The sequence below is a fragment of the Leptonychotes weddellii genome, chromosome 8 (genome assembly GCF_054177405.1).
Source record: "Leptonychotes weddellii isolate Sample4059 chromosome 8, ASM5417740v2, whole genome shotgun sequence".
In the NCBI taxonomy this organism is placed as follows: Eukaryota; Metazoa; Chordata; class Mammalia; order Carnivora; family Phocidae; genus Leptonychotes; species Leptonychotes weddellii.
The window spans coordinates 7,864,757-7,877,025 of record NC_138376.1 but is presented as its reverse complement, the minus strand read 5'-3'; the positions used below and the strand labels follow the sequence as shown (position 1 = coordinate 7,877,025).

At 43.7% G+C, this 12,269-nt stretch overlaps 1 protein-coding gene across 3 annotated transcripts in view; it reads left to right on the top strand.

Annotated features, from left to right (window-relative positions):
* The window catches only part of KDM1B (lysine demethylase 1B), a 58,855-nt gene that overhangs the window by 30,680 nt on the left and 15,906 nt on the right, over positions 1–12,269 (top strand). Inside the window, exons 8-13 of one of the 3 annotated variants that reach the window (XM_081827619.1) lie at positions 49–253; positions 2,273–2,457; positions 5,487–5,663; positions 6,060–6,134; positions 8,870–9,007; positions 9,977–11,661. In XM_081827619.1, coding sequence (XP_081683745.1) covers positions 49–253; positions 2,273–2,457; positions 5,487–5,663; positions 6,060–6,134; positions 8,870–9,007; positions 9,977–10,195 — 999 coding nt within the window. In that variant the 3' untranslated portion in view covers positions 10,196–11,661. Of the gene's footprint in view, positions 1–48; positions 254–2,272; positions 2,458–5,486; positions 5,664–6,059; positions 6,135–8,869; positions 9,008–9,976; positions 11,662–12,269 lie in introns of those variants that run through there. The other 2 variants (XM_081827617.1, XM_081827620.1) reach the window with 2 other exon arrangements.

Genomic DNA, 12,269 nt, shown 5'->3' with positions numbered 1-12,269 from the left:
TTTCTTGTCTGCCGTTGTGCCTCTTGGTCTCACTCTGCCCCGTTTCAGAGAGTGTCGGAAGTTTCCAACCACTGGTGGTACTCCATGCTCATCCTCCCCCCTTTGCTGAAAGACAGCGTGGCGGCACCCCTACTCTCTGCCTACTACCCCGACTGCGTGGGCATGAGCCCCTCCTGCACCAGCACCCACAGCGCAGCTGGCAGCACCAGCCCCGGGAAGCTGGAGCACTCCAAGGCTGTTCCCTCCACGCTGGGTGAGAGCTGGCCCTGGCCCTCTCTGCTTTCCTTTCCGCCTCTTTCCCTGGAAATGGGAGGGGGATAGCGGGGAGCAGAACACAGAAGTTTGTGGGTTTTTTTTTTTTAGTGTGTGCCATGTGATCTAAAGCACCTTGTGATTTCTTGGATTGGGTCATGCCGTGGCTCAGTCATATCATTCGTATAGATCATGCGGTTCATTTCCCATCCAGAGTGTGGGAAGTCTGTAACACCGGTCCAGGAATTGGGTCTACGGAATTTGATGAGTTACTTATTTGACATTTGGGTGGCTGCATCATTTGATGATAACCCAAAAGTCTGACATGCTGGAAGAAAGTTTTGACCATATGAGCAGCCCTTCTTTTTTTTCTGAGTCTTTTTTGCTTCTAATTATGCCATGGAAAAATCTCAGCAAAGTTGATCAACTCTTGAAAAAAATCCAAAACTTCAGGTCAGGCCAGACATTCCATTGACCACTTACTTTAAATGGATCTTTAAAATTCTCCACCAGAGTTCTTGGTGTCCGCACAAGAATTCTAGACCTTCCCTTGTCCATACACTAACAAACTTCATGTTTGATGTGCAAATAGATTTTGACCTAGAAGCCCTATTTTAAGGGTTTCTTTAATTTTTATTTTTAAAAAATTTTTAAAAAGATTTTATTTGAGAGAGAGTGTGAGCGAGCATGGGGGTGGGATAGAGAGAGAAGCAGGCTCCCCGCCGAGTAGGGAGCCTGGTGCGGGCCTCGATCCCAGGACCCTGGGATCATGACCTGAGCCGAAGGCAGCCGCTTAACCGACTGAGCCACCGATGCACCACCATATTTTATAGTTTTTAACTGATAACACTGGGCCCTCTAAAAATGTGGTTGTGGTCTGAATCAAAGCCAAAGTGGTAAGTCCCAGGGTTAATGAAGGTGCCATGAAACAGGCACGCAAATGCTATTAGTGGGTGTGGACATTTGTGAGGGACAGTTTGTCCATGAATTGAAAACCTAAAAATAGACACCCCTTTATTCTAGGAATTTGTCATAAATAATCAAAGTAAATTCTCAAAGGTTAATCCGAAGATTTATATGGCATTGTTTACAGTAGGGAAATAATTCGATGAAATTTCAGTGCCCAGGAACAGAGGAGTGGTTAAATAATAGGAAAATATTCCGTGTTCATTGAAGTCAGGTTCAGTGACATGGGACAGTGGTCTTGAAAAGCAGGTTCGGAAACAGCATGTTTTTCTGGCTTTTAAAAAACAAGAGTCTGATATATTAATAGTCTCTGTGCGTAGAAGCAGCACAAAGGATAGACTGTAGCCTTAAATGTTACCCCATGGCTCGTGGATTACCAGGGGTTAATGATTGTCATGTACCTCTGTGAAGTGATTGATGTTTTAATCAGAAAAATTCCAACGAAGGTTACTTTTAGAATTTATTTCTACGGGGAGTTGGTGTTCACAGAGTTTCAGTCTTACAAGATAACAGAAGTTCTGGAGATGTGTTGCAGAACAACGTGGATACACTTCACCCCGTTCAACACTGCACTTAAACACGGTTAAGGTGCTCGATTTTAGGGCAGGTGTTTAACCCCCATGAAAACCTTAAAAAAAGGGGTGCCTGGGTGGCTCAGTTGGTTAAGTGACTGCCTTCGGCTCAGATCATGATCCTGGAGTCCTGGGATCGAGTCCTGTGTCGGGCTCCCTGCTCAGCAGGGAATCTGCTTCTCCCTCTGACCCTCCCCCACTCATGTGCGCGCTCTCAAATAAATAAATAAAATCTTAAAAAAAAACAAAAAACAAAACCTTAAAACAATTTTTTTCCATACGTGGGCATTCAGTTGGTGAAGAAAGAGCAGGAGAAATAGAGAAATACTCAGTTCACGTGTATTCCGTCTTAACTGGACAGAGGGAGCGGGAATGTGTCGTGGGACAGACCGTAGCCCTGGCTGAGGCTGTCCTTTCCCGTGTGTGCCCGCGTGGTCACTTACTTGGGTGTGGGATGTGTGCGTCTACACGTCTTCTGTCAGTTCCAGGCATGAACCGGTACTTCCAGCCTTTCTACCAGCCCAACGAGTGTGGCAAAGCCCTGTGTGTGCGGCCGGACGTGATGGAGCTGGACGAGCTCTATGAGTTCCCAGAGTATTCCCGAGACCCCACCATGTACCTGGCTTTGCGGAACCTCATCCTCGCCCTGTGGTACACTAACTGCAAAGTAAGCAGAGCCTTTAGATCAGCGATTCTCCACCTTCCCACCGCGGACTCTGGGTGGATAGTCATTGTGTGGGGGGCTGTCCGGGGCCCTGTAGGATGTTTTGCGGCATCCCTGGCCTCCACCCACTGGAACTCCCTCCGCCCCCCCCCCCGGTTGTGACAACCCAAGATGTCTCCAGTCATTGCCTCCCAGGTGCTAAGTCTCCCCATCCTGGGAACCCCCACTTCAGATCATATGTCATCCGAATTTTTGGCTCTCTAGTGAGTATGAGGTGCAAAGTTTGGTTCAGAGAGTTCCAATGTGAATGCGGAGAGAAAAAATACAAAACATTAAAGATTGGGTTATAATCCCTTGAGGGCAGGGATTCTTACATTACTATCCTCCAACAGCTGAGACCAGTGCTTTGCTGTCTGCTGGAACTGAATCTGTGTTAGGGGCCTCATACAGCCCCCACCTGGAAAGGGGGGAGGCCAAGTGAGAGGGAATAGGAGCTTTTTAAATCATTATTATCTAAACAAAGGCTTTCCTGACCCTGGTGTTTTTCTTTTTTTCTTTTTTTTAAGATTTTATTTATTTGAGAGAGAATGAGAGAGCACGAGAGTGGGGAGGATCAGAGGGAGTAGTAGACTCTCCGCTGAGCAGGGAGCCTGACTCGGGACTTGATCCCGGGACTCCAGGTTCATGACCTGAGCCGAAGGCAGTCGCTTAACCAACTGAGCCAGGCGCCCCGTGACCCTAGTATTTTTCTGATTTATTAATTTCTTCTGCAATTATTTGAGTGACTGCTTAATGCAGAACATTTGGCGAGACTGCCAAAGTAATCTTGATTCAAGAAAGATATTCCGGATCCACCTTGGTGTTTCACTGGATGAGAATCCAGTATGAGATGGCCTGATTAGGTTTATGGCTGTTAATGCAATTTATACGAATTCTATGAGTGGGTTGGACAAGGCAGAATTGTTCATTTCCTCCCCAGCAGGCTTGAGGTAGGTGCTCAATAAACATTTGCTAACTGAACAAAATTGTGGTCAGAATTTCCTGTAAATAAGTTGTAAAGATACACTTTTCAGAAACAGCCTTGGATTCATTTTTCTTCACATTTCTTTTCGTTCGATGTTGAGAATTGATTTATACCGGGTGAAGAACCTTACAGAAAATAATCTTGAACCTTGTCAGCCTGGATCTATTTTAATATTTAATAAAATAGTATGATTTATGTTTAATATTCTAGTGGAAAAGCACATATTTGTGAAAGAAGCAAAGATTTTGAAACTATTTTCTTTTTAAAATTCATGACTACAAATAAGTTTTTTTTTACCTTTTGCACCAACCCGAGCCGTGTTCTTTCTTGAATATGGTTGACCTTGAACGATGTGGGGGTTAGTGACATTGACACCCCCCAACCCAGTCAAAAATCCATATATAACTTTTGGCTCCCCCCAGAACTTAACTACGGATAGCCTGCTGTTGACCCGAAGCCTTACCAATACTGTAAGCTGTTGATGACACATAATTTGTATGTTGTGTGTGTATTACATATTGTATTCTTACAATAAAGTAAGCTACAGAAAATGTTAAGTACCGCACTGTGCTTATCGAAAATGTCCATCTGTGAGTGGGCCCACACGGTTCAACCCTGTGTCGTTCATGGGTCTACTGTAAGTCCTCTTCCTGCATTTGGTCAGGTTCTTTCGGAGCTGGGGGCTTGGTGACAAGTAGAGGACGAGCCAGAGGTTGGGTCCCACTCTTGAGACTGTTCTAACTTCACAACAGTGGGTCAAGGCTATGTTAGTCTTGTATCTTTGAAACGTTCCAAGGCCTTGCCACCACTGGGGTGCGCAGGGAAAGACAGTGTCTTTTTTTTTTTTTTTTTTTAAACACGTTTCTAAATCTGTCTCCTCACATCTTACCGGTGATGAGAATCCAGCTTTTCCTCCTGCCGGTTCGAGCGGCGGCGTGGGCTTCTGCTGTGGCCCTTACCGTGTGGTGTATCGAGTCAGGAATGCATTGCAACGTGGTCAGCCCACGCTCCCCAGAGCTGTCCTTCTCGGGGAGGAGAAGGTGAACTGATGAAACACAAATTGCTGTCTCTTCCTTTTGCCCCTTTTTTTTTCTTCACCAGGCAACCCCCCCACCCCCCTTTGATCCTCCTGTGTCTTAGTGACCCAGGATGGACTTTAGTACCCTGAGAGGGTTTTTGTTTTGTTTGGTTGGTTTTTTTTTTTTTTTTTTTTTTTATTTGAGAGAGAGAGAAAGCATGAGTTGGGGAGGGTCAGAGGGAGAAGCAGACTCCTCGCTGAGCAAGGAGCCCGATGCGGGACTCGATCCCGGGACTCCAGGATCATGACCTGAGCCGAAGGCAGTCGCTTAACCAACTGAGCCACCCAGGCGCCCATTTGGTTAGTTTTTTATTGTGGCAAAAACACAACGTAATATTTACTATTTTTACCATTGTGAAAGGTACAGTTTAATGGCATTAAGTAAATAGTGTTGTATAATCATCCTCACATCTCGTTCTAGAACTTTTCATTACCCCAGGAGGAAACCCCACAGCCATTAAGCAGTGACTCCCCATCCCTTCCTCCCCCCAGCTTCTGGCAACCACTAATCTACTTCCTGTCTCTATAGATTTGCCCATTGCGGGTTGTTCATATAAATGGAATCCTACAGTATGTGACCTTTCGTAAGTAGCTTCTTCACGTAGCATCACGTTTGCAGGATGCCTTCATGTTGTAGCGTGGATCGGTACCTCATTTCTTTTTATGGCCAAGTAATGGTCCACGTATGGATCTACCCCGTTTGGTTTATCCATTCATCCATTAATGGACACTTGGATAGTTCCCACCTTTTGGCAATCTGAGCATAGTGCTGCTATGAATTGTGTATGAGCCTACGTTTTTAGTTCTTCTCAGTGGTTGCCCAGGAGTGGGCTTGCTGGGTCACAGAGGAATTCTGTTTAACTTTTTGAGGAGCCCAGAGTTACGTGTGTTTGTTTTGTCTTAACAGTCTGGTTTTGTTTCCACACACAGGAAGCTCTTACCCCTCAGAAATGTATTCCTCACATCATTGTCCGGGGTCTCGTGCGCATCCGGTGCGTTCAGGAAGTGGAGAGGATACTTTATTTTATGACGAGGAAAGGTCTCATCAACACGGGAGTTCTTGGCGTCGGCACCGACCAGCATCTTCTTCCTAAAGATTACCACAACGTAGGTGACTTTCGCGCTCGCGGGTACCACCACCATCATCACGATAAATGCTAGTGTGTGACATCAGTGTTAGGGGATCCTCGTTAATAATACTAGTGACAGACACATTATCGCCACACAAGTTACAAAGCAAGACTTGTGTAGAATATGTGCTTCTCTGGGGAAGAGAGTATCAGGCCCTGGTTGCCTAGACTGTGGAAGAGAGGAGTGGATTACTTACGCGCAGCCTGATTGTTTAGGTAAATACCTTTCTGTGAACATCAAGCAAATGTAGATGAACTAAGTGAACTAATGTGGTTTGGCAGTTAGTACCTTCTTAGAACCACTAAAACAATATATTGCTTTCATTTCTCTAATTGGATCCTTCTTTTTCAAAAAAAATTTTATTTTTTTAAGAAATCAGTCATCATCATCGGGGCTGGTCCAGCAGGATTAGCAGCTGCTCGGCAACTGCATAACTTTGGAATTAAGGTAAGACTTTTGGGGACATGAAGTTGATAACAGATGGTTAACCGTGCCTTTGGTCCAAATTTTCTAAGATTTAGAAACCAGTTTCTGATTTTAGTGGAGAATGCGAAACACACTGTATCTTTATATCTTTAAAATCTTTCTAATCGATCCTAGGAAAGATAAAACATTTGAAATCGGTTTGATAAAAGAAAGGTGGGGGGAATAGCAGTTCTCAGCAGCTTTAGGACAGGATTTTAGGCTCCTAATGAGCAAATCAGAAGAGAGTATGTGCAGAAACTAAGGCAGAAATTCTCCACGGGGTGTTATCGACTCCATAGAGGGCACATTGGGAAAAAGTCCTTGTTTTTGTAATAGTTTGAAACAACCAAATAGTAGCTTGGAAAGTCACCGTTTCTTGTATTAAAGTTTCTGAAGCACCCAGTTAAATTTTCTTATGCAAATCAAAGGTATCCTTTTTTTTTTTTTTGAGTAAGCTCTATGCCCAACGTGGAGCTTGAACCCACAACCCCGAGATCAGCAGTCACATTCTCTACTGACTGAATCAGCCAGGTGCCCCTCAAAGGCACACTTTGAGTCTTACTCTAGAAAACAGTCTGCTTTTGGAAGCAAGATTGAATTGGTTAATCCATGGTTCAGACAGAATTACATGACTTTTAAAGGGCTGTACATATTTGAGGTAGCCTGCTTCTCCAAGGTAGGATAGTTTTTAGCTAGTGTGTGGCCTTATTCCAGTTGTTCAACATTAGCCCAGATAGAGACTTACAAAAAACTATCGTGCAATTCAGAATCTCATTTCCATTAGATGCATTTGAATTAACCATCCCTCGATTTGTGACTTTCTAGGTCTGACACCTTTCTCCTTTTTAAAAACTAGTATTTTTCAAGGACTTTTGTTTTCAGTTGAACTAAACGTGAAGATCAGTTTGGTAGAACTGAATTAGTCTTATCACTTTTCTCGTCTGGCTGAAAGAAATGACAACTTTTTCACAATGTCTTCTCTGCTGGAGGAGTTTCAGAGATGAGAAAAGTTTCAGTAGCTATGTCTAAGAGAAGTTTTCCTCAGCTGAATGGAAGATGTAAGGCTTGGATTACATTATTTTGCTCACAAAACCAAAGAACCTGAGTTGGATTTATGGGAAGCGTGTTTACATTTCAGAGTATTTTCTGAATGGTATTAAGCTAGGACGTGTTTTAATTGATCACTTTTTTATTCTAGCATTAGATATTAAGGACTGAGATCTCTTGTTCTTGTTTGGGAAACTCACAGATGATATTGCAAGGACGGTATTAATATCCAAAGTCTAGGGGGCTGTCTTTAATGTCCTGCCTTCCTCTTACATTGAAACAAAACTAGACACGGATGGGTCTGTGTTAATCTGAATAAAGTCAGAGAAAAGAGGGTGGGGAGGGTTAGAACCTCAGGTTGTAACCTTCCTTGTCGGAGAAAATGAGGAATAAGAATATTCAGAGGACCCCTCCCGTTCTCCCCTCCCTCTCGCCAGGTGATGAGAGAGACCCCACAGAGACCACCGATCCTTCTTAATGTTAGGAAAGAGATTCCCCGGAGTAACCAAGATGGTTGACTTGGGGAACCTCCTTGAGCTGTTAGGGATCCGGAAGTGAAATGGCCAAGCAGGATTCACATTTTCCCTGAGTTACTGCAACCCAGGGAAGTGTGGCTCTTGTAGTCAGAGCTGTCCACCACCAGCAGTTCCTCCTGCCGTCCGAAATTTGGGGGAGGTAAAGCTGTCTGCGTGTGGGGCCAACCTGCTTAGGCCACGCCCACCAGGTCATACTTGGATAGTGAGTGACATACGATTTTATTTATTTATTTATTTATTTTTTTAAGATTTTTTATTTATTATTTGACAGAGAGAGAATGAGAGAGAGAGAGCACATGAGAGGGGGGAGGGTCAGAGGGAGAAGCAGACTCCCTGCCGAGCAGGGAGCCCGATGCGGGACTCGATCCCGGGACTCCAGGATCATGACCTGAGCCGAAGGCAGCCGCTTACCCGACTGAGCCACCCAGGCGCCCTACAATTTTATTTTTTTATTTTTTTATTTTTTATTTTTTATTTTTTAAAGATTTTATTTATTTATTTGAGACAGAGAGAATGAGATACAGAGAGCATGAGAGGGAGGAGGGTCAGAGGGAGAAGCAGACTCCCCGCCGAGCAGGGAGCCTGATGCGGGACTCGATCCCGGGACTCCAGGATCATGACCTGAGCCGAAGGCAGTCGCCCAACCAACTGAGCCACCCAGGCGCCCCCCTACAATTTTATTTTTAACAGTAGTCCTATCTTAGGGAAGTTAAGGCCTATTTGCAATGCTGAAGGCATTTTGCTCCATCCAGAGACGTTTTATAGGACAAACTCACCTCTTTAGTTTCTTATAATGCTTTTTAATTTATGGAATAGTATTAAGTAAAAGCTTTCAGAGTATGTTTCATGTGGTGGTTCATCAAATCTTTTCATTATGGGGTTGGAGAGGAGAGGGTTTGAGGGATTTTACCAGCAGACCACTCACTCACTTCTTGCTAAAAAGCTGGGTGGTTTGTTTCAACATCTACATTGGCTTCTGTTCACACTGCCTCCGTCTTAAAGTTTTTTCTCAAGTGTTATCATAATTAACCAAATATGGAACTTATTTAACTGTGTGTCATTCTGCCTTTATAGCACTGCATTTAATATGGTTTTTCTATCCTATTTAGCTTCCCTGATTGCTTGTCTTTTTAGGTAACTGTCCTGGAAGCCAAAGACCGAATTGGAGGCCGAGTATGGGATGATAAATCTTTTAAAGGTGTCACAGTGGGAAGAGGAGCCCAGATTGTCAATGGCTGTATCAACAACCCAGTAGCACTAATGTGTGAACAAGTGGGTTTCTTTAAGATTTGTGTTGTAGATGATCAGAAGGAAAAATGGTCTCATTTTGCTTGTGTATAGTATTAGTAATGCTTCTAGATGATATAGAACCACCCCCAAATGATTTCTTGCCCCCTCATCCCCTCTGAAAAGTCAACAAAAATAGTTACAGTTCTTCCTTTCAGAGAAGGTGGAACTGTAGTGTGCATAAAAGATTTTTTCTAAGATCTTTAATTATATTTGTGTCTCATTTGCAGGCCACTCGATTAGCTCATCACTGTACGGTTGCCAGATGGAGCAAATAAAAATACAGAATGCCCAGCTAAGTTTGACTTTTGGATAAACAAGTATTTTGTTTAGGGTAAGTATGTCCCAAATATTACATAGGATGTTTTGCATGCAATATTTGGGACATACTTACACTAAAAAAACAAAAACAACAACAAACAGACACCAAAACCCAAACTACTCATTGTTTATCTGAAAGTCAGATTTACCTGGGCATCCTGTCTCTTATCGGGCAACCCTCTATAGTTTCTTAGAAGACCTGGTAGGCCCAAGGTTTTTTCCTGAAGTATTTATTGACGGTAAATTCAACACCACCTTCCATGAGTGTCTGTGTGGTTGCGTGCTTATCTATGGGAGAGTCCACAGCGGGGCTGGAATGTCAGAGCAAGGAGAGGCAGTGCTCAGCCATAGCTTCGGAAGCATTAATTAATATTGCCCGAAAAGCTGTAGAGTGCATGGCATGGACGCTGTTGCTGTCACCTCACCTTCTCCTATAATAAGGTCTCACAGATTTCATGCTCTTTTTTTCTCACTGCCTCACTTTGCTGCCATTCCCTAGGAAGTATACTTAGCTTTCTCTTCGAGAGCTGCTAGACCATTTTCTCCATGAGAGCTCTGTCTAATTTCAGTTTAGAACCTGTAAGTATTTTTTCCAGGGCAAATTTTCACCTTCTTATTCTTATTATTTTGAAGCTTGGCATCAGCATGCATAAATTTGGAGAGAGATGTGACTTAATTCAGGAAGGTGGACGAATAACTGACCCCACTATTGACAAGCGCATGGATTTTCATTTTAATGCTCTCTTGGATGTTGTCTCTGAGTGGAGAAAGGATAAGACTCAGCTCCAAGATGTTCCTTTAGGAGGTATGGGAGAATGGCGTTCTGAATGTTCCATTGGAGTCTCCTTGTAACCCTAGCGGATTAGGACTAGCAGCGTCCGCCTGTGCAGTCGGATGTCTGCAATGGGAGGAGTCCTATGAAGGGGCACCTGGCTGGTTCATTTGGTAGAGCTTGTGACTCTTGATCTCAGGGTCATGAGCTCAGGCTCCACGATGGGCTTAGAGCGTATGTTAAAACACACATACACACACACACACACACACACACACGAGGAGTCCTATGAGCATTCCTTTTGGACTGATGAGTCCTCTGGACTGTTCTGCTTTGCGGAGAACTTCCTCAAGGACCTTTAGAGGCTTGTGTGCGTGACCACACTCAGATCTTACTTTGCATAAAATAGCTGATGTTTAAAATAATTATTTAAATGTTTAATTTTCAGTTTCCCGGAGGAGCTTACTTTAAGGAAACATGTTCTAGGCCCTGTGTGAAGAGTCCCTACATAATGTCCATTCTAGATAAAAAGACTTTCTGTATGCCAGGATTTCCTTTCCTTTTTTGGGGGCAATAGCTTGAGTTGTTTTTTTTTTTTTCCAGTATGTTTTGTTTAAGAATGCAAGAATGTGTATTGCAATTGGAAAATTTTAATTCAGAATCATTAGGCTTTGGTACTAAACAGACCAAAATGTACTCAGTTAATTGTACTCTTTGAAAAACTTGACTGTATATAACCACTCATTTCCACGAGGGTGCCAGTGGAAATTTGACGGTACTGCTTCTTGAGTTGAGGTTTATTTAATCTACAATTCTTACGTCCTGGATGTATCACTCGTAGTTCTTGGCGGCCTGTCGGGGTTTCCTCAAGTATGATCATCTGAACTCTGTTCGCAGGATGTTAATTTGCTTCAACTGTATGTTTCCTTGTAAGGGTTCTTAGGTCTGCATCCTGGTGCGTGCCCCCTCATTGTTTGGGGTAAAGGTCTCAGTAGCAAGCACTGTCCCTTCTCTTTCCCCTCCCCTTGCCCTCCTGCTTGAGACCCATCCCCTCCAGTTGCCCTTATTCTTACGTGTTCACCTACAGACTCTCACAGAACATTTTCAGAAATTGGGATGCACAGGGATCATTTAATCAAATGTAAGTCATGTCCAGACCCAGGGGCAGGCACATTGTTGAATTTTCTGGAGTTGGGGACAGTTACTAGGCTGACTTGGGGAATGTGCTCAGATTTGGAGTAGTGTTGTGCCCGTGGGTGGTAATCGCTGGATGGGGGTCTTCATCCTTTTTTCAGGGCCACCAGGTAAAAAAGTTAATAATGTTGCTTTGTCTTGGCCAATTAAGAAAAGTTATCAAGGGAAGGTCTGCAACACCGACTGTGCAAGTTGTTGTTTTTTCTAATTAATATTTTTTTGGAAAAGCTTTAATAATGGCGCACATGTCTGCATTAAGGCGGTCTCCGTCCTCTCCTGCCTGGTAGTATCGGAGCTGTGTGAGAGTCTGTCTCATTACACTTAGCTGAAAACGCCCAAATAGAAATACTAAGAAGCTAGAGTTAATTTCACAGAGCATATGTACTAAAGCTTTTAAATGTAATTTACATAAAAATCACATTAAGGCTTCTCCCAATTTGTTCATACTTAATTTTATATACAGTTCTAGCAATCTTGGTTCCTCCCGAATCTCCTCAAAACCTAAAGGAAAATAGAAACCACGTAGCAGGAGGCAGGAACGGGACTGCGAGATGGTAATGAAGGTATAGCACAAAGGCCCTGTAGTCTGGGGGCCAAGGCCCAGCACAGATCCAGAGGTGCCGTGGCCATCCCCGTATTACGACTTCGCGTAAGAACGGAAAATTTTTTTTTTTTTAATTTTATTTATTTATCTGAGAGAGAGAGAATGAGAGACAGAGAGCAGGAGAGGGAGGAGGGTCAGAGGGAGAAGCAGACTCTCTGCCGAGCAGGGAGCCCGATGCGGGACTCGATCCCGGGACTCCAGGATCATGACCTGAGCCGAAGGCAGTCGCTTAACCGACTGAGCCACCCAGGCGCCCAATGAAACTTTATTTATTTATTATTTTTTATAAAGATTTTATTTATTTGACAGAGAATGAGAGAGAGAGAGAGAGCACATGAGAGGGGGGAGGGTCAGAG